At 33.3% G+C, this 20,581-nt stretch overlaps 2 protein-coding genes across 2 annotated transcripts; both read right to left on the bottom strand.

Moving 5' to 3' along the window:
* Window positions 1-2,099: 2,099 nt before the first annotated feature.
* LOC138320672 (uncharacterized) lies at window positions 2,100-6,613 on the bottom strand. Its single transcript, XM_069263820.1, has 2 exons — window positions 6,509-6,613; window positions 2,100-5,829 (listed from the first exon to the last, which is right to left on the bottom strand). Exon 2 carries the CDS (start codon window positions 5,821-5,823, stop codon window positions 4,546-4,548), a length of 1,278 nt encoding a protein of 425 aa, XP_069119921.1. The 5' UTR covers window positions 5,824-5,829; window positions 6,509-6,613; the 3' UTR covers window positions 2,100-4,545.
* A 3,257-nt stretch (window positions 6,614-9,870) lies between these two features.
* On the bottom strand, window positions 9,871-18,953 carry LOC138320671 (low-density lipoprotein receptor-related protein 12-like). Its single transcript, XM_069263818.1, has 11 exons — window positions 18,727-18,953; window positions 18,082-18,121; window positions 17,150-17,428; window positions 16,693-16,876; window positions 15,528-15,604; window positions 15,296-15,362; window positions 13,482-13,585; window positions 12,160-12,310; window positions 11,614-11,738; window positions 10,959-11,198; window positions 9,871-10,307 (listed from the first exon to the last, which is right to left on the bottom strand). Exons 1-11 carry the CDS (start codon window positions 18,796-18,798, stop codon window positions 10,174-10,176), a joined length of 1,473 nt encoding a protein of 490 aa, XP_069119919.1. The 5' UTR covers window positions 18,799-18,953; the 3' UTR covers window positions 9,871-10,173.
* Between the last annotated feature and the right edge of the window lie 1,628 nt (window positions 18,954-20,581).

The following is a 20,581-nucleotide window of genomic DNA, read 5'->3' as shown; positions in this document are numbered from 1 at the left end:
AACTTTACACTTTTGAAGTTTGAGCTTCAAATTTTACTTCAAAATGAAATAAATATTAAAATAGTTAATTGCGTCCCGAATAAAATCCTTTACTTATCACTTACAAACTAACTTTTCCCTTCCTTTATTTTCATTATTATTTGCTCAATGTTATCATAGTACATACAAAATGCATTACATTGATCTTTATTTTGTTTACTCCGATTTTCCTACATTTATTATATATACATTTATGTGTTAGTTAAAATATCGCACGTGTATAGTCAACTCGTTTTATTTGACCAGAAGGACTATATACCCAACTACGAGTTAGATATCTGAAACCTTATTATTTTTATCATCCAAGTGTGTTCAAACTTGTTCAATTACTCAGAGTAAATAATGTTAAAGATTTAAATAATCTCGGAATTTTTTTTAAACTAGCATTCCAGAAACGTTCTCAGTCTCTTAATACATCGTAACTGTATAGTATCTGATGTATGATAATTGTGTGCTAATGTTTACGATCACTCTCATGTACATGTTTAAATTATTTAATATGTATTAAATTGTACTTTGTGTCTTATAAGCCGCAAGGCTTACGGAAATAAAAAAAATGAAATTGAATTGACTACGCATACGTCTCCATATCACTGTGCCCATGCCTTTTTGTCTTGTATTGGAGTTGTCTTCATTTGCCTGAAGCATTATAATTATACCTGTTAAATTGCATGTTTACTCAAACTAAATGTGGGAAGTTATATTTTGTATTTTTCCTAATTGACTTCTTTTTAAAGTCTTTCTTGGCCTTACATCTGGCCATCAGCTGAGCGTTCTCCCACGCGAGGAAGACTCTGGGTCCTGTAATCTTGCCGGGATCAATCATATTCTATAAATATGGTAGTTTATGTTTCTCTCGTCGAGTACGAGATGAGGTACGATTCTCAAATCATAAATGTTTTCGGGGGCTACAAAGACAAATATAAGTAGCGTATTTGCATACTGAATTCATAGTAATATATTACTGAAATGACAGTGGTTTTTGCCCCTGCTTAGCACTTAGCATAATTAAGGAATGAGTCTCCCTGTTTTCAGTATAATATGACCGGGCATTTTTGTTCTGTATCTCCGGCAGCATGTTTTGAACAGTGAGATACACTGTAGCACTATAAAATGGGTAGTCACAGCACAAACATACTGCAGTCTCCCAAAACACGCACCTACTCCATACACACATACATCGTATATATACAAGAGGCATGCCTTAAACGACATTGACTGATAGTTGGACGTTAATATAATCAATAAATCAACCAACCAACCACCTATCCTTTTGTCTGAAAAAACAAAATGTAAATCAATAAAACAACTCGTATCCTAGACATTGTAAATGCGTTTGTCACCGAATGCATTTCGTTTATATATAAACACTCCCTTTTCCACATATGCTTATCAATATGTAAAATCTATAGTCTTTAATTCACTTTGTCTTTTCAGATTGACAACGCGGCAAATGTTATGCAGTCAAATGGTTTCTTTATTGTTTGTTCCAGAAATTTTGTTGCATAATTGATTTTCTGACAACACCAAGTATGAAAATGAAATAAACACACGTCATAAAACTTAATCAATCAACAATGGCAACAATAGATAAACACCATGCACAATGACGACATGTCTCACCACATTTACAATTATACAAGTTATGTGGGTTTAGTGTGAAAAATAAAATAACTAAAACAAGATCATACAAAACATGATAATGTGACAATATACACGATAATACCATAAAGACGCCCGCATCTTTTCGCTCTGTACAAATAATGTATGTCTACAAATTTAATACCACCCAAACATTATATTTGTATGAATTTAGTAAGTAAATATGCAACAATCACAATTAAAATATAAAATGATGAAAACCAGTTCGAACACATACTGTAATTATACATTATCGCGTCTAAAAGAACAGATGCATCATCTAAATATCGCTGAAAATCACATCTATCTTGAATTTACTTGCAGTCGCGGTTTTCTTCGAACTTATTTCAAAATGGCGGGATGTCATAATTGTAAAATTGAAATAAAACATGGAAGTATGAAAGAAAAACAGTCATGGAAATATGAAAGAAAAACAGTCCTTTATATGTGTATATGACGGATAGGAATATTCTACATTCGGGATCACAAAATGTTGTTTAATTCTCGGCAGACCCGGATTTTCAACATTTTGTTACCGTTGGGTAGAATATCTCTATCTCTCATATCCACATAACATAAATGGTTTGGGGCATCAACATTACTACGAAGGTAGACATATTCATTATAACCTTGTATTCCACTAATTCACACATCTTCGTTGTTTATTTAATCGTTGTTCCAGGTCAAACACGACATCAATGAACATATACATGTACACTTTACACCTCACGGGCATTTGCAGACTAAAAAGATAATCTGACAGCGTGTCTTGATAATAATGACTTTATAGAATACTACCAAGATCTATATAATAAAACCTTTATTAAAACAAAAATGGAACGCCTGTGGTATATACAGTACCGCTAGACTGAAACTACCGTCAGTTGACAATGTGTACTTGATACAAGGAGATTGTTCTCTGTGGATAATTTCGCCCAAACGCAATGAGTATGAAACGAGAACATTGTTCTCGGAACAAAACCTCACACCACCTCCAAACCGAGAGTATGAAGAACAAACAATTTAAAGTAATGCCTTAGCTTCAATTTGACTTTCTTGTCTGTGGCCGTCTAGTGTTATTATAAGATTGAAAATACTTATGTTAATGTAAATTTATATATTTTTAAGTACTAACAGGTCATAAATTGCAGTGAAGTTTGTTTATTGACAAATTTCCTATAATTTCTTTATATTGGCGTAACGTTACCGTACACGTTAGTGACTCATTTGTTTGGAAATGCGAAAAACTTTGGCTGATACGATTGTCACTTATGTATTAGGCATAAACATATTGACCGATCAGACCAGATTAAATAGGTGAAATTTATTTTTTATTAAATCTAAATTATTTTGTAAACAATTAACGTTCAACATTAAAAGGTGTTTTTTTCAGGTTTGTTATATGTATAGAAAGTAGTGTCTCCGATTCGGTACATCTTCAGTGTTAAGAAGATCATCTATAAATTGATAAATAGCTAATGTATCCAAGTTCTCTACTGCGGCAATCGCCATATTTGTTCTTAGGTTTTGTTCACGTTGTTTGGGTGAGAATTCATGAGAACATGTTCTCGCTCTACCCTCGGATAGGAATAAAGTTGTCGCCCAAAGACACCCAAACAGGAGCGCACAGACTTTTATCATAGTATTAACATCCCTGGGCACATTATCTCATGGTTTAGTACGTTCGCATTAGTTCAAGGAATTATATATTTATGCTTTGGAAATGGGACTCATTGACTGAGATAATTCAAAGACGTTTAAATACGTTACTTTGATGTCCATCGGACGACAAACAATGTATATATATATTCCATGCTATAAAGTACCAGGCAATGGGAATTGGGTTAAACTATGCAGGAGTGTCCTATCTATTCTATAGAAATCTGCTTCATTTAATTAATCAATCACAACAACAGATGCCCACAGATGGGTGATTGTTTCACAAATCACGATCAATATCAGCTCTGTTGTCTTTACGTATATGACAAAACATGTCAAGGACCGTGTCCACACCTCTGGCAAACAATAATACACAATCAAATTTACCTGTAAGACTAGGATCTCTTGTTTTTAATGTTGTTACTTATTTAACTAGTATCGTATCAGACCAGGTATGTTAGTTTGGTAGTTTATTTGGTAGACATTTATGAATGCAGAGGTGTTCATACCTGCATAGATACGGCGGTTCAGTCATAGCTACTCGTGTAAAATCAAAAACATAGGTGATTAGACTAATCATAATTTCAAGTTAAACTTATTTCTGAAATAATTATTATGAAATAATACATGTAGCTTTCCAAATTTGTTTTGTGCAATCGTAACAAATGATGCATTAACGCCATGCAAATGTGAAAGTAGTACAATCATATTTAAGCGTAAAACATCTATTGCGTAAAAAGCTGAATAGTGGTCCCCTAACGAGTGAATGTTGTTTATCCTATTTATCAAATTAATTTCAAAACCTTTTTACCAAATTGTGAAAAACACCATTTTAACGCTAAAAACCCTTACAGAATCAAGATGGGAACATTTAAACTGTATAGCTGGTTAATTACACGTGTCAAACTTTTCTTGATTTTAATTGAAAACAAGAAATTTATTTTTTCGCAGTATTTGAATTTTTGCGGTCTTGCTTCCATCTTAACCAATGATTCAACCATATCTCAATATTTCGTGGTTCAAACTTCCGCGATCATAGAAATGTCCTGCGAAATTTGCGAAAATATTATCCCTATAAACCGGCTATACGGTACATAAAATCAAAATTGTGATATGTAATTATAAGAAACACAAAGATATATTTTGCCTGTTAATTTGTCGTTGATAACTGCTTAATTAAAAATACACTGTGAAAATCCCACGTGATCAAACGTGTAACGTAATAGCACGTAGCGTACCGTCAGCAGCTTTAACGTATTGCGTCACAAAACGCGATTCCTGTTCACTCCCTTGATTGGGCGAACGGTGAGTGAACTCTGCTGGTGAACTGTGGTACCTTTTATGGGAACTCGCGTGTCGTCTTCCTGACGGCGTTCTGTAGAAACCACGTGACTGACGTATTTTATAGGGAGAGCCTCTTTCTAGCCTGCTCCCTTCAATGGCATTGTCATGAGAAGCCAAGTTTTCCTGTAACAGATTAGTCTGCCATTTCCGCTGTGAATGACGAAAACTGTCCCTAAGTGCTGCTAACATCCGGTCAGTACTGTGTTCATTCACATAATAAACTGTTTCCGTTTCCGGATGGAGATGTTCCAACCTTTTCTCTGGCTTTAAATTCTCGTAATTTGGATCCATGTCATACACTGGATAAACTGTACCAACTTTTTGACGTTGTTTATGAAAGCTATTTTCACGTGTAACCACGTCACGTCCAAGTCGTTGTTTTTGTTGGTGTTTTTGTATATAACGTTGCTGTTGTTGGTTTTGTTGTTGATACTGAGATTGCACTGGAGACTGGTTTCGTTCCTGTGTCACATTAACATATGTATGTTTATCTTTATCGATATTTTCATATACATGAACAGGTTTTTTTCGCCTTCGATTTTGGTATTCGGTGTCAAGATTCTCTGGCATTAGAACACGTATAATTCCTTTTGGCACGATATCGTATTCAACGCCCTCGTTGTAATATACATGGACGCCAGGACGATTGTCGTAGGCAAAACATCGTGTATCTATCGAAGAATGACTTTCGTAACATCGAGGACTTGTACAAACATCTGATATCCCCGAATCATCTTCGGTATCACAAAATCCCGAACATTGCTGCATTTCTCTTTTTAAATTTACACTTTTTTCTTTGACAACAACTTCCTTTTTTATTTTCCCATCGTCGTCTGTAAACGCAAGATTTTCATATAGATGTTCCGGTTCCGGTTTGACTTGCGCGGTGTTATTTTCCGTGCCAGTTACCTCCTCTGTGCGTGATACAGATGGACACCTGTTATCTGGGTCACGGGTACAACACGATAGACACCACTGTTTAGCACTTGTCGTTGATTGTCTACACTTTCTATGAACAAAACCCAGAAATATTCCTATCATAAGCAAGCTCATGAACGAGAAGCCAATCAGCATGTACGTATTCCGCTCACGGGTTCCGCTGTATGTCGTGTCTGTTATACCTGCGGTAGCATTATTCATCTTTATCTGAAAGACAAGGAAGCACAAACTATTGCATTTAACATAAATGTAGTTGTTCATCTTTCATCATTATATGGAATAAGGGGACATGATAAAAATACAGAATGAAGGTAAAGGATAAAATTTCGTTTTAAAAGTCCAAGCAATTATGTTCATTCTGAGCGACAGCGGTAGTCGTAAGGTTAAAGACGTGGCATGCATTGCTGATTCAAAATATAAAAGATTTGGAATGGAAATAATTCCATAAGTATTTTTTTTTTTTTATATATACAAATCTTCTTTGAAGAGAATAATTATATTACCATAGCTACTATATACATCGCATACAAATTAAATTATCTATTTCGTTTTGTTATCACTGAACAGCAGAACTTTAGCAGGCGGCGTATATTTTTTATATTGGTGGATAAATACGCAGATGCACACGTACTATAAAACAAGACTAACAAGAATGTGTATTGACAGAACAGCATTGTTTTAAAACTTAAAGATTATCTAAATCATGTCTACACAACAAATGCATATCCCGAAGTTCTAGAACAATGTAATGCAAGTTTTATTTATCAGGAAATTCTACAGTTTTAAAACTTTTCATGGAAATTTCAACAAAACATCCAACCGGCAGTTAACTTATCTTAATCATAAAAGTCCTTACAGAAAATTAAATGACTGCTAGTTGTCTTACCTGATACTATTTAATACATCCTTCATCGCATGTCAACTTAATAATACGCTGTGTGGAGGCTCACTATGTAAATATGTGAGTCATGGTAAGCTATGAACATATGGGCGGATGAAATGAATCTGGTTGAATATCGATCTCCCAGTAGTTTATGTATTGTTGGGGATATCGACAGCAATACGTCACAATATTTACATAAACATATGGAATAAATCATAAACTTAGGTTTTACAAGCATTTGAATGCTAGAAATAATATATTAACAATAATTTATATATGTAAAACATATTTATCGCCGACAAAAAAGTCCCATAATACACGTGACATTCCTAGAAAACTCAGCCCTACTGAGTCAAAGTTTCATTTTTGTTTAAAAAAGTTTCAATATCTTGTGAGTCTCACTTTTAGCGCGATTTTTAAACGATACAGAGAAAAAACCCAGTAAAACGGTGAAATATTACTATAAATTTCAATCAAAGATAAAGAAGTTTAAGAATTGTGCACTTTATGATAGGTCATATAGTATCAGTTGATCAGTATAGAGAGGATATCGAATCCTAACGCCAATTATAGTGTATAGTCCACGCCTTCTTCTTTCAATGTTAATTTCAACTATTTATAAAACCCATATTTTTATTTTAAAATAATCGAATGCTAAAATACTATCACATTTAGTATTACCCGAATAAAGAAATAAGTAATCAATGTATTTAATACTTTATCTGAAATTGTTTCAATTTCGTCCATAGATTGTATGTATAGTGGATGTTTACAATGTTAAAGACTTTAGAATATGTTAGATTGTAGAGTAGCAATATAAGCAGAAATGTACATATCGATGAGTCATTTGCACTAAGATATTGTATAGGAACATGTATCCAGGAATATTATGGGGTTATTAAGTATACAGAACTATGTTATGAACTGAGTACACAAGGTTATCAGAACGCAGTACACGACATTATTAGATATAGATGTTATATCCATATTCTTCCATCAAAACACCAAACTATCTATACCGTTAGGTGTAAACCTAGCTTACCCGTATTGCATGTGGTTTTAAGGCTTAAAGAACCAAGGGTTAAAAACTGGATAAGATAATATCATGTAAAGGATTCGTTAGATCTCTTGGTATCGAGAAGCTCGGGAGTTCACAAAATGTATTTAATGATTTTACAAACGAACGATAAGATTTCATTTGATACGGATATATGGCAGATCTCGTCAGACAGAAATGTCAAAAAATTGATCGGAGTATTTGATAGAAGTTTCATCTTTCAAAATATCTTCAGGGCATCGCCACACCAAACACTATTGCATATTGCAGTCAACCTTGATCAAACCATTTCTATAATGGATTCAATAATTGCGTTATGAAGAATGAATCGCATCAACATTTCTTTCCGATGTCATGTAAATTAGGTAAAGGTCAAATGTGGTTTAATCAGATAAAAACATATTATCCTTATTATTTATACGAATTTGTATTTAAGCCTTATAAAGTAGGTGACTCAATATCTGATGACAATTTGCATATGGCTTATGACATATTTACAAATACTGTGTGGTAGGTGATTGTTAGAATTTTTGTGTAAAAGAAGTTGTCTATAAATGTGATATTGATTATAGCACAGTGTTGATATGAGGTGTACATACCAGACGGATTGGTTATTGCATTCTTTTGTCGTTTATCACCATCAGCCAGAAGTTGATTGACAGTCACCATACCCGACATCACTATAAACAACAGCTGTGAGCGTGATTCTTCTGTTTCTGTGATGTTTTAGCCTAGGATTTCCAGTATTTACCATGACTTAATTGTGAACTTAGTGGTCGATAGATAGTTTATAAACAAACTCAATTTATATTAACCTGTAACAGACATAGAAATAAATTATACTTAATGGTTTTATAATTTTAAAACATATATATTGTTTTGTTTATGTTTGTGTCTGTTACATAAACATTTTTGTCAGTTAGCTGTATTTGTTATTCCTCCACTAGTTAACGTCCCTGTTTGCAGGTAAAATGGAATTTAGTTTTAGAATATTTTCTTAACTGATCTCTTTCTTGTAGGTATCGGCCGTTCAAATCTGTCAAAGTCGTAATTTAGTTAATTCGACATGGCAGCTAATGGCACACAGTGCTACCCCCATTGGAACGCATATCGCCATGCAAGTTTCTTATTGTGCATTACAAGATTTTAACGAAACAATCATCGTAACGTAACTGGCTTTATTCAAATCTTGATCGTCGATGAGGTCAAGGATTCCCGGTTTTGTTGAGAGGATGACCATTAGTAAAATTGTTTTCGACCAACTGTACTCATAATAAAGCAATATTGGCTTTCCCTACCTAAGATAATTACGAAATTTAAACTTTAGCGCAATGCATTTAACAAGAAAGGATGGGTTCGTTGTCGTATCTAGAAATGTTGATATTAATAACATCAATATCAAATTTCTGGTTCCACACTGATATTCATTATTTGAAAATATCCTCGTACTTGTTTTTTTGGTGTTTCATGTGAATATATTTTCCTGTTGTTAATTAATTGTCATTTATTCGATAAATATAATACCAATTCCTTAGGATGGTCAGTCTGTCTTTCGAGTGCAGTATGTATAGACGCTGATTAATACTACTCAGTCATTAATCATTGGGTGTCGACATACATAAACGTGTTACAAAGAGCGTTCAATAATATCCTAGCTCCAGATGTTGTCCTCTCCGGATCAAACATCCATTGTTATGCGCAGGGCTCTACAGAAATAGCATCGGCATTTACGTACGAATGTGACCTTATAGGGGGATTTTAGATATCACGTCTTATCGAGCTTTGTCAACACTTGAATGTCTATATCTTACCTGGTTCCTGAACAGGTACTTAACATAAATGTCAATAAAACCGTAAGCACAGATTTTCTGCCTAAAAGAACACGGCAGTAAAATGTAGATCTACATCTTTCTGACATATTTTCAGTGGAGTAAACGATCGATAGTTTTGAAGCATTGTAAAAAAGGAATGACATTGTTGATCACGATATGGTGACAGACATTTGCGGGATATCCTTACACATCTGATGTCAGAAGTTAGAAGGGCAAATATGCATCCTGCACTGTTTTCTCATCCATTATAATTGCTCCATTTTCTATTTGATACATTCATATCGATTACCCGAAATGTACAGAAAAGCAAAGTATGGATAAGGAAGACAACATTAAAATCAAAGAGAAGTTAATAACATAAAATATAATATATAAAAGTGTATAAACTAATTGTTCAGTTATCTATAAAATATAAAGATGAAGAGTACTGGCAACATAAAATAGGCGACTTGAAAAGTTAATTAAAAACAAACAAATTATTTATGATCGCAAGCATTTACTAAATATTCAGAAATAATACATTGTATAAATGTTTTAGCAGTGTTTAACGATATCTAGACTGGAACAAGCTATATAGACTTGTAATTCTTAAAACAATATACAGCGTGCTAAGTCTTAAACATCAAATACCTACAGATAAGCATTAATAACGAGTTTGATTTAACGCTGATCAAGTAATTAATGTATCTATATATGATGAGCAGATAAGGGATTTGATTCATTTTGATATTATGGAATAGACTATAGTCATGCACCTTATCAGTCCTTTCATTAACTCATTAACCAATAGTTTGAGCGACAAGGTTCTTAGCGTAGTCGGCCTCGTTCTGGAGGTTGTGAGCATACTGTTCCAGGGTGTTTGCTTGGTTCGCTATATTGGTGAGCAGCTGTAGAAGTAGACTAGGGGAGTATGCTGAAACAATCATCATGATATGATATTACACAATTACATCTCATCTGAAAAAGTGGAGTCAAATTGTAGCGTAAATGCGAAAAAATGTAAATCATTATATATCAGCGTTGATATAATGTAGCACTATTTTGTGGTAAAATACCCCCTAAAAACCTTTTACAAAATTAAACAACACATTGTTCAAGACTTAGCACTTAAAAGACAGTTTGAAATCCGCTGATATAAAAACCCTTCCGCCAAAATAATATTGTTTACAGTATAACAACACACCTGTGATACAGGTAACTCAATCATAAACAATGAATGTAGTATAATCTAAGATACGTATACCATCAATAATGAAAAGTTTTCTTTATGCATTCTTTTGCAGCGGAGAAAAGTTTTCTAGTGCTCGTGAATCAAGTCAAAAGACATTCTCTGAACGATTTTGAAAGCCAATCTATTTAGCTTGAGGTTAGAAATAGCGTAAAGGTTCACCAAAAGTAAAATCGAAACATTATATCGCAAAACCAAGACACAAAATGTATATTTGATAATAGGAAGTATTTTATTAACGTATATAAAATTACAGGACATTCGGAAAAATATCGTGTTTGATGTGTCAAACACATTGTCAGTAATCGAAATGATTTTTATACAAACTGTACTTACAGCCAGGCGAGGTCCTGTTATAAGTATACCCCGGGGTGGTAGTGTTGTACCCTCCAGGAGAACAAAAACAACAGCCAAAGTAGTCTTTTTGTATCGGATAGTTACAGACGGGACAGTAGCTATCACAGCTTGTCTCATTAGTACCTGCACCAAGCACGTCATAGGTCAAGGAAAACCCGGCCCCGGTAACCGAACCATCCGTAGTAAAGCGGAACTGCATAATGTCACTCAGTGTATGTACTGTAATACAAAGGTTATAATATAAATTCTGCTGAGAAGATAATATCAAGACATACAAATGACGAGATTACTATTCCGTATTTGGATATTACAGATTTTGTGAGTGAAATCCACATCGCTTTCTTTAAACGTATGCTTGCAAACACATGACGTCATAATCAAAACTTACCCGCAAGGGCGGATAACTATGTGGTATGCAAATACTTAATACATGGTGAGTTATCTATTTAAACATCAATAACAGCGGTAATAGTTTAAACAAGAAATATCAACATCAATTTATGCTGATATTTTATCACTATTGTCATGTATAAACCACGTATAAACTTATAAACATATAACTGCTATCACACTTATGTTCTTATATTGAATATATACGACCATAATAATAATCACGTTTGGAGTCCCTACTGACCGTAATATGTACGGGATGTATTGATCATATTTTCACACATGCGTTTTCCACTGGTCTCCTGAGAGTCTATTATTAGCGCGTCACAGTTGCAGTTATAACAATATTCTAAGTCAAAGAAATCGAATCTGGAACGAGACAAGTCACAGCTAGATAAGCAAAAACAAGATACAACAGATCAAGAGAACAGTGAGTGAACATGACAATAAAATCGAAACTTTTAGAGACAACGTGTCATCTGGCAAAACGTTAATACCTGTCAAATCAAATTAACATAGACATAAGAGAACAACGGTAAATAAATCAAACAAATATTTTTTGAACTCAAATAAAAAAGTAAATGGCATATAAACATTTTAGCAAGAGAGTTCCTCGTATTTTTGTTCAATTTTCATTCTCCACAAACAAATTTTCATTTTGTATATTTCTTTTTCAAATATTAGATTTTTACGTTCCTATTAATTACTAATCATCTCAAGAAAGATAATGAATAAAAAATATAAAATAAATGAAGGTGCTTGGCGATAAGGAAGACAGTACTTGACTTACGTGAGAGCCACGGTTTTACGGACACCTCGGACTCCGCCTAAGTCGATGTTATAACTACAGTTAGCGTTGCTAGGGTAACGGTGTGCCGGCGCACCTGGTGACTTGATCACGCCAGAGGAGCCGTAGAAGTACCCTACGCCGCAATCCACATCTGTAATAAAGCCTTGTTTTTAAATTATGAAGCAAAACTGACGGAAGTTACCGTATAGAGGTTAGTTTTGCGGGTGAATATTGTAAGACTCTTTCATATGTGGATATGAAGGATAGGGATATTCTACCCGAGGGTCACAAAATGTAGTAAAACCCGAGGCTTGCCGAGGGTTTTGCAACATTTTGTGATCCCGAGGGTAGAATATCCCTATCCTTCATATCCACTTATGAAAGAGTATTTTTCTTTCATACCACGACGTTTTATTGCAATTTTACAACTATAATATCCTGCCATTTTGAAATAAATTCGAAGAAATCCACGACTGGAAGTCAATTTCCATACATGAAAAATTACGTGATATTTTCAACACAAATTCCGTTGCTTGCATCTTTTATAGTAAAACCAGTCAATTTTGTGAAAAAAATGTTGAAAATTTACCGAGGAAATAGAGATTTTGTTGACGCCGTGACGTCACGAGGCTTTATTGCATGGGTAGCCATGCAATACAGCCTCAGGCGACATGAGTGTATTGCCCTAGACCAGCCAGTATTACATGTGTAGGTATGAAAGAATTCACGAGTATGGCATGAAATTAAAGAAAACAAAGAAAGAAACAAACGAAAAAAAGTGTAAAACATTTACAGAAATATATATGATATAATTCTTTTACAAGTCATAGAGGACCATGCCTATATAATAATCATATAGAAAATTGATGATTATTTCATATAACCACACAGATGTTACTCTCTGAGTTCGATTTCGTAGTTAACTCTGACCTAGCAATCACATTATTTATTATCAATCTGCATTTGTATAGAAAATCATGCTATTCAATGCTTTGAAGATCAGGAAAAAATTGGAATGATAGTAAAAGAGACCATGCAAATATTCTGTATTTGTATATTTCAGTGTTATGTGCCCTTGCGGGTAGGTATTGATAATGACAGAATTTATTTGCGAGCGTAACGTCATACATTTCGGAGAAAACGACGTGAATCGAACTCACAAAATTATGACATGACAATGGATGCCTACCCGCAAGGGATCAAACTATGTAATATGCAAAGACGGAATGAGAAATCCGGTCAATGCAAAATGTAGATAACAATAACAACTTTAAAATACATTGTAGATATGTAATTATGTTTGGGGTATAGATCAATGTTACCATAAGTAATGCTGGAGGTGGTTGGGCGCCAGTAGGTAGAGGTGATGGTGTCGTTGTTCTGTGAATCGTGGACACAGTAGCAGTGGGAACATCGAGAGCTGTAACTGTGATAATGACGTAGTATATAAATGGTGTAACCAGATTTATTATTACATCTGTATAACATTATATTTGTTTAACATTATATCTGTTTAACATTATATCTGTATAATATTATATCTGTATAACATTATATCTGTATAACCTTATATCTGTATAACATTATATCTGTATAACATTATATCTGTATAACATTATATCTGTATAACCTTATATCTGTATAACATTATATCTTATAAAATTATATCTGTATAACATTTGTAATCTGTATAACATTATATCTTATAACAAATTATATCTGTATAACTTTATATCTTATACATTAAATGTGTATAACATTATATCTGTATAACATTATATCTGTATAACATTATACATCTGTATAACATTATATCTGTATAATATTATATCTGTATAACATCATATCTGTATAACATTATATCTGTATAACATTATATGTGTATAACATTATATCTGTATAAAATTATATCTGTATAACATTACATCTGCATAACATTATATCTGTATAACATTACATCTGTATTACATTACATTGGTAAAGTCTATGTATGAATATATATTGATTTGTATGTACTGTTAATATGTAAGGAGAGAGCGTATATAGGCATGTTGCCCAATTCCGATTGTCTGTAACATCCGACAATAAAATATTCTGAAATAGAAAAAACTTACATCTGTATAACATTATATGTGTATAACATTATATCTGTATTACATTACATCTGTAAAACATTACATTTGTATAACATTATATTTGTATAACATTATATCTACATTCACAAGTGAATTGAAAGAGGGGACCGTCATATACATAATGACAATACTTAAGTACGGCCATGCGATGTCCAAGAAAGTGCATTAAACATTTTTATCCCATAACTACACATGTTTCACAATGGAAAAACCATGTCATAAATTCTTTAGTAGTTAGTTATCATTTATCTCTACACAGCTAACCCCAGTGTGTTATTGATCTACTTCAGATACCCAAATATACATGTAACACGTCATATGATGAAAATCTCGCGTGCGGATCAGAGTCATCATTCAAACTGTTGGAGATGTAATGATTTTCACACTGTATATTTATTAGTTTATTGTTAACAAGATTTTCACTTCTTAATGTTACAGATGGATATAGTTGAGAAGATTAAAGAAAACCCAAAAAAGTTATAATCCCAAGTCGCTTATAATGTATACAGTTCATGTACATAATTGACATATAATAGGTAAAAGTTTTTCAATGTTAGAAATCGTGTTCTTCTTTGTAATTAGTTAATTTGAAAAAAGTAATTAAAGGAAAATATCAGTTACACATAAAAACTACAAAACAATCTAGTTTGAATTTAACGCGATGTACCCCCTTCATGATATTTAATTGAATGTGTAGATATTCTTTCTTTGCATTTTACAGAGATATATTTAAATTATCTACCCCTCCAAATAGGTCCTTATTGTAACGTCATGTTTTTTTATAATTGTAATGTAATATCATTTTCAAGAAAACGACGTTTTTTTGTTGTTCATAAAGTATTGACGTCTCTATCGAACCCTACCAGACTGGGAGATACCTATTTAATATGTAAAGATGGGATATATAATTAGGTCTTGTGTGTGTTTCGACCATAATATTAATAAGACCACAGCAAATCAAAATCCACATTCATAAATAGAAATATAATATCTTCACTCACTCCCAATATTGACGGAAGCCATACGGACATGTCGGGCAGTGGACTGGTGGACACAGGGTAGCCGTAGCTGAAAATAGTAAGACCGATTTCATTTATCATTGATCGAATCTCCACACCGATTTTCGAGCATTCTAAGAAAATTTAGTAATATTTTTCATAAAATAATCGTTATTCTTTTTAATATGTATAATTTCACGGTTTTTACATCAGCTGGGAATGAAAAATAACTTACTATGAAGGTAGTATGGTGTTGTGTTGTTAGACGATCCGTAGCTCCGACAGTAACAGTATGGGCATACACTCGTGTAACTGTTAATATACGAAATTCAACAATGTCATTTTTCCTGAACCTCATGGCGATCAAAGGGTATGTGAACTACTTTGTTATCGCATATAAAACTTAATATTAATAAACAATAGTCAGTAAGACCAATTTGTGTACAAATGTAGAATCGTTAGTAAAATCCATTGGTGTACAGATGTACAATATTCGGTAAAACCTATTGGTGTACGAATGTACGATATTCAGTAAGACCCATAGGTGTACAAATGTACGATTGTCAGTAATTCCGACTAGTGCACAAATGTCCAATTTCAGTAAGACCCACTGGTGTACTAATGTGCGATTGTCAGTAAGACCCATTGGTGTACAAATGTACGATTGTCAGTAAGACCCATTGGTATACAAATGTACGATTGTCAGTAAGTCCCACTAGTGTACAAATGTACGATAGTCAGTAAGACCCACTGGTGTAGAAATGTACGATTGTCCACAAAAATGTTGAAGATAGTGACGGAAAATATAGTATATATATATATACGCGTTATATCGTATACGCTTAATTTCAGTATCACAAATTAAATAATTTTTGAAAAGTTAAAATGCTTATAAGATAATAATTGTACTTGGCGGTAGAAATAAATCAAGACATTTTAACTAAAGGAAGCTCTCAGGGAATGCTATATTATGTTTTAAAAAGTAACAATAATAGGAGAAAATTAACAAAGTAAAACAATGCAGTGGAGTCTTAGAATCGCCATGTAATCTTTATAAAGAATGCATCAAATATTTTTTTTATTTCTTTTTTTACATTAATTGTCTTAATCAACATAAAAAGTCTTGATAATGCGTAAAAAATTCCATATAAATAACGTTGCATAGAGTAACAATTATGTGTATACCGCAAGACGATCCGAATTATTCTTACCTGTGACGCTATTGAAATAAGTTAAAACTATATCGAGTCTGAAATATACCTGTAAGAGATTGAATCATTTCACTAACACATCATTAAGTATTCTTGAATTAAACCTCGTAATTGTCATTATAAGAAGAGGTCTTATAACAAGATTTTAACGGAAATCAGACGAAAAAGTATAAATCAAAAGTAACTTACTCGTACTCCTGAGTCTGACCTACGTCACAGTATGGACAGGCGATAGGTGGACAGACTGACCCTCCAGCCAGGAAAGAGTCATTGCCAGCTTTCTGGGTAACCTCGTAGGTAGCGTAAAACCCAGGTCGTCTTTGGTCGGAATTAGAATGGAAGGTTATCCATACATAGTCGTCCAAGTTATCCACTACAGAAAAAAGGGTTTCGTAGTCATATAGTCAACACCCATATCTAGACAAATCGCAAAAGTGATTTAATATACCCAGTTTGCTGGTAAAGTATTTAGACTATTGACATATTAGTGCAATTATTGAATAACCATTATATAATGGTATGGAATTTTAATGTTTTTGATCAACAAAATAACAATAAATATTAACTAAGTATGTTATCTTCAATTCCGTCTTTGGATGTAAAAACGGAATAGAGATCAAATAGGAATCTCACAAAACATACTTACAGAACACCTGTCCGTTTCCATTAGGTAGTTCCGCTCCACAATACTTTAAGGGTTTGGCTAGTTTGTAGTTTTCGATCATCACGTAGTCGCAGTTACAATTACTACAGTCCTCCAAATCAAAGATCTTAAAGGTGATCTCTAGATCACTTTTCTCTTTGCCAAGCGAGATGTCATACCGGAAGCGGTAGTTGTTTGGGTAATTGCCAGGGTAACCAGGACTCATGATGACACCAACTTTGCTGAAGCTAGTGGTTCCAGAATATCCTTGTGTAGTGTATCCTTCAATTTGTTTAAAAGCATTATGTCATTGCAATCGGCATTGTAAGACAACCTGGCTAAACCTGAAAATACTGTTCATTCTGTATGACGTATGTATAATGTTTCTATTGTATTTATTTAAAAATTGTGACTAAGAACATGGCTGTAACCTAGTTCCGAACATATGAAATGGAGTCGATGGCAAGAGCTATAACTTTGAAAGACTGGAGATTGTTGCTACTATTAGGGTGAACCCATGTGTCATTGCTACAAACTATATGGGATTACAGCCTGATCAATTTACATTTCAAGCATGTTTGATATCTTCTTGGGGTTATCTCAAAAGTTCAGCTTTTGTGTTTGGTTATTTTTTGTACTACTATGTATGAAAATCAATTTCGAAACACAATTAGTTCCGCCATTCCTTTGAAAACATAGTTACAATTTACTAAATATTCAACTTAATTTGCCACTTGTATCAATCTTCATAATATAGAGAAGTGCATGATGGAATAATTACAACGACACATTGGATAATTTGCATCAACAGTTTCTTCTCCATGTCGTTACCACATCAATAAATATGATTAATATCGTGATAACTTATATCTTAATTTAAAGAGACATGGATTTATCATACACTAGATTGAGTATTAACAACAACAGCTATATACCAGTTCTGTTACGGTCATCATCTTCATACTGTAGCTCGTTCTGAAATAAAATCAAAATCCAAATATACCATAAATGTCTAGGTTATTATTTCCTGACTTTTTTCTAATTTTGTATGAACAATATACTTTTTATAGGCTTGATAGTCTTACAACATAATATGTGAAATCCTCTAAGGAACAATACGAAAAATAACAAGTTTATATGGTCAATGGTCTGTTTCGGCATATTTCCTTGCAAAGATTCTCCATCGCCGACAGAGCATAAATGATGTTCATCATTTGAACAATAATTGGTGTTTGATCGTGTATATATGTATCTAATTAACACAAAACATAACATAAAATAATTTATTTTGCCTTTGGTCCATGCGCAATTAGTACCTCATTCCATATATTATATAATGCCACAGGAGTTTTTCGGGATGTAATTATTTTTTTGATAATTTTAACTTGTATTAAAATTAGAACCTATAACTTTTCAATGGTGATAATGTTGTAAAGTAAGTAACTTTTGTAACTGAAGAAAAATACTAAATCGTCTGGTCTTGTTCTTGAAAGTGAAAAAATACAATTTTTTTCAGCGACGGAGCATCTTTAAATATCAACACATAGATCTCATAAATTAAAGAAACTAAATTGGCCTACCTGCTGTCCATGGGTTTCTGCAACCACCAAAAGAGCTAGAACAAGCAATAAACGAGCGTCGAAGGATGCCATTCTGACGAACAAAGATTACTTAACCTCACAGCAATAACAATGTGCGTCTCCCCGACTGAAGATTGCGCTCTTGTCCCAAACGTACCCTATAAGCTCTGACACAAGAGGACCCCCGCAATACAAAAATGTGAGAGATACCTACGGTATCCTGGATCCCGTAATCTAGATATATGTACAGTTCGTAGTGTGGTTCATGTGTGTGTAATAACTTATTTACAAAGATATAACACTACCGATAACAACGACGGTGCAGTGTAACTCGGTATAACTCTACTTTGGCAAACACTTCTATATCGTGATTTTACTTCAAAAAGTCCCATGGTTATCGCAATCTTTTTTGTTTGGTACTAGTGATGATATTACGATTTTTTATAGTTTTGTAAGATTTTACTGAGACAATTTAGGTTCCATAATCTTCCTCGATTTATTCACGTGTCCTCCCTAATCGTATGATGTGAAAGATGCATAAACGGAAGCTTTATTTAAAGACAATACATTATGTACTCATCTCGCAATGATTACGGAATGTACATGGGACCTATCCCAACGCATATATCGATGTTGTTTTCATACAATGGAAATATATATTTAAACATTTGCTTCAAACGTTGAACTATCTTTCTATGATTTCATGCTGTGGGTTATTAGAAGGGCGTGAGGGCAGTCCTTTTCTAAAACTTTTTAAAACAATTTGTAAACTGTCATGTTGTAACATTTTATCGAATGAAATGCAATTCCTGAGACGTTGGTCCGAGATCTGTCACCAGCATCTAGGTCTGTGTGCATATCCTTGATATGATTATCCTTATCTATAGATTGTTATACAATGAAGCTTCCATTGTGGTATGTCACACTTTGTTTTATTTAACGATCGGTGTGCACCCATCCACCATTACACGTAAAAATGTTTTCACATATTTTCTTATACGCATTTTCTATAAGTTGTCATTCCAAGGGCGCGCTGTGTGGGGGTTTTTGCGCTAAGAATCTATAGAATAATTGTCGCAAAAACACACGATGATGTGTTAGTACACATGATGATGTCTTAGTGTCTGTATGTATTCGCAAAATAAATCAAAATGTTCACGCCTATTATTGGTACACTCATCTCCATCTGTTCTGTTACATATGTTTTTGGTTGTTTTTTTCATTTATGATTTACATGAACATTATTAATATTAGACACTTTTTATATTGGATCTGAGATTGGTAGGAAAAGCCCGCTTGACAAGAATGATGGTGTATGACGTAAACTTCATTTTGAGGTGTTTATATTTTCTAGAATTGTATTAAAATTCTAACAAAGACTTTAGGTCAGTGTAGGTAGCCATGTACCTTAATTTTGAATCATACTGCTATTTTAAGTTATGATTGTCGTTGCATTTGATATGTCTGCATGTCATACCAACATCTTTTATAACAGATAGAATTACCCCTTCTAAATCAATTGATTTAAGACAATACATAAATCTGACAATGCAAGTTTGATATTCGCGTTGAGATGAAAAATAATGTGTTCTTTTATTGGAGACACACTTCTGTAAATCAATCATGGTTTCTGATTATTTCGTTTATAATTGTTTACTTATTTTTGACTAGGTAGGCACTTAGTGGTAAAACACTATGGACATTTTAATGCTGCCCGGTTACAATTGTACAATGGATGTCCGGAGTGAGAATGACATTGAGGGATTAAGTTAGAAGTTATAATCATAATAAAAAAAACAGTTAAATTAAAATCAAAAGCTTTTGAGTAAGTTAATATTAATCAATTAATGCCGTT

The sequence above is a fragment of the Argopecten irradians genome, chromosome 4 (assembly GCF_041381155.1).
Source record: "Argopecten irradians isolate NY chromosome 4, Ai_NY, whole genome shotgun sequence".
NCBI lineage: Eukaryota > Metazoa > Mollusca > Bivalvia > Pectinida > Pectinidae > Argopecten > Argopecten irradians.
This window is presented reverse-complemented; position numbering and strand designations above follow the sequence as displayed.

Excerpts from the sequence above, each read along its gene's own strand:
- LOC138320672 (XM_069263820.1), bottom strand. The coding sequence starts at position 5,823 with ATGAATAATGCTACCGCAGGTATAACAGACACGACATACAGCGGAACC.
- LOC138320671 (XM_069263818.1), bottom strand. The coding sequence starts at position 18,798 with ATGGCATCCTTCGACGCTCGTTTATTGCTTGTTCTAGCTCTTTTGGTG. Across the intron at positions 18,122-18,726 it reads CAGAAACCCATGGACAGCAG|AACGAGCTACAGTATGAAGA; the intron begins GTAGGCCAATTT and ends ATTTTATTTCAG. Across the intron at positions 15,605-16,692 it reads GGTCAGACTCAGGAGTACGA|TTACACGAGTGTATGCCCAT; the intron begins GTAAGTTACTTT and ends GTATATTAACAG.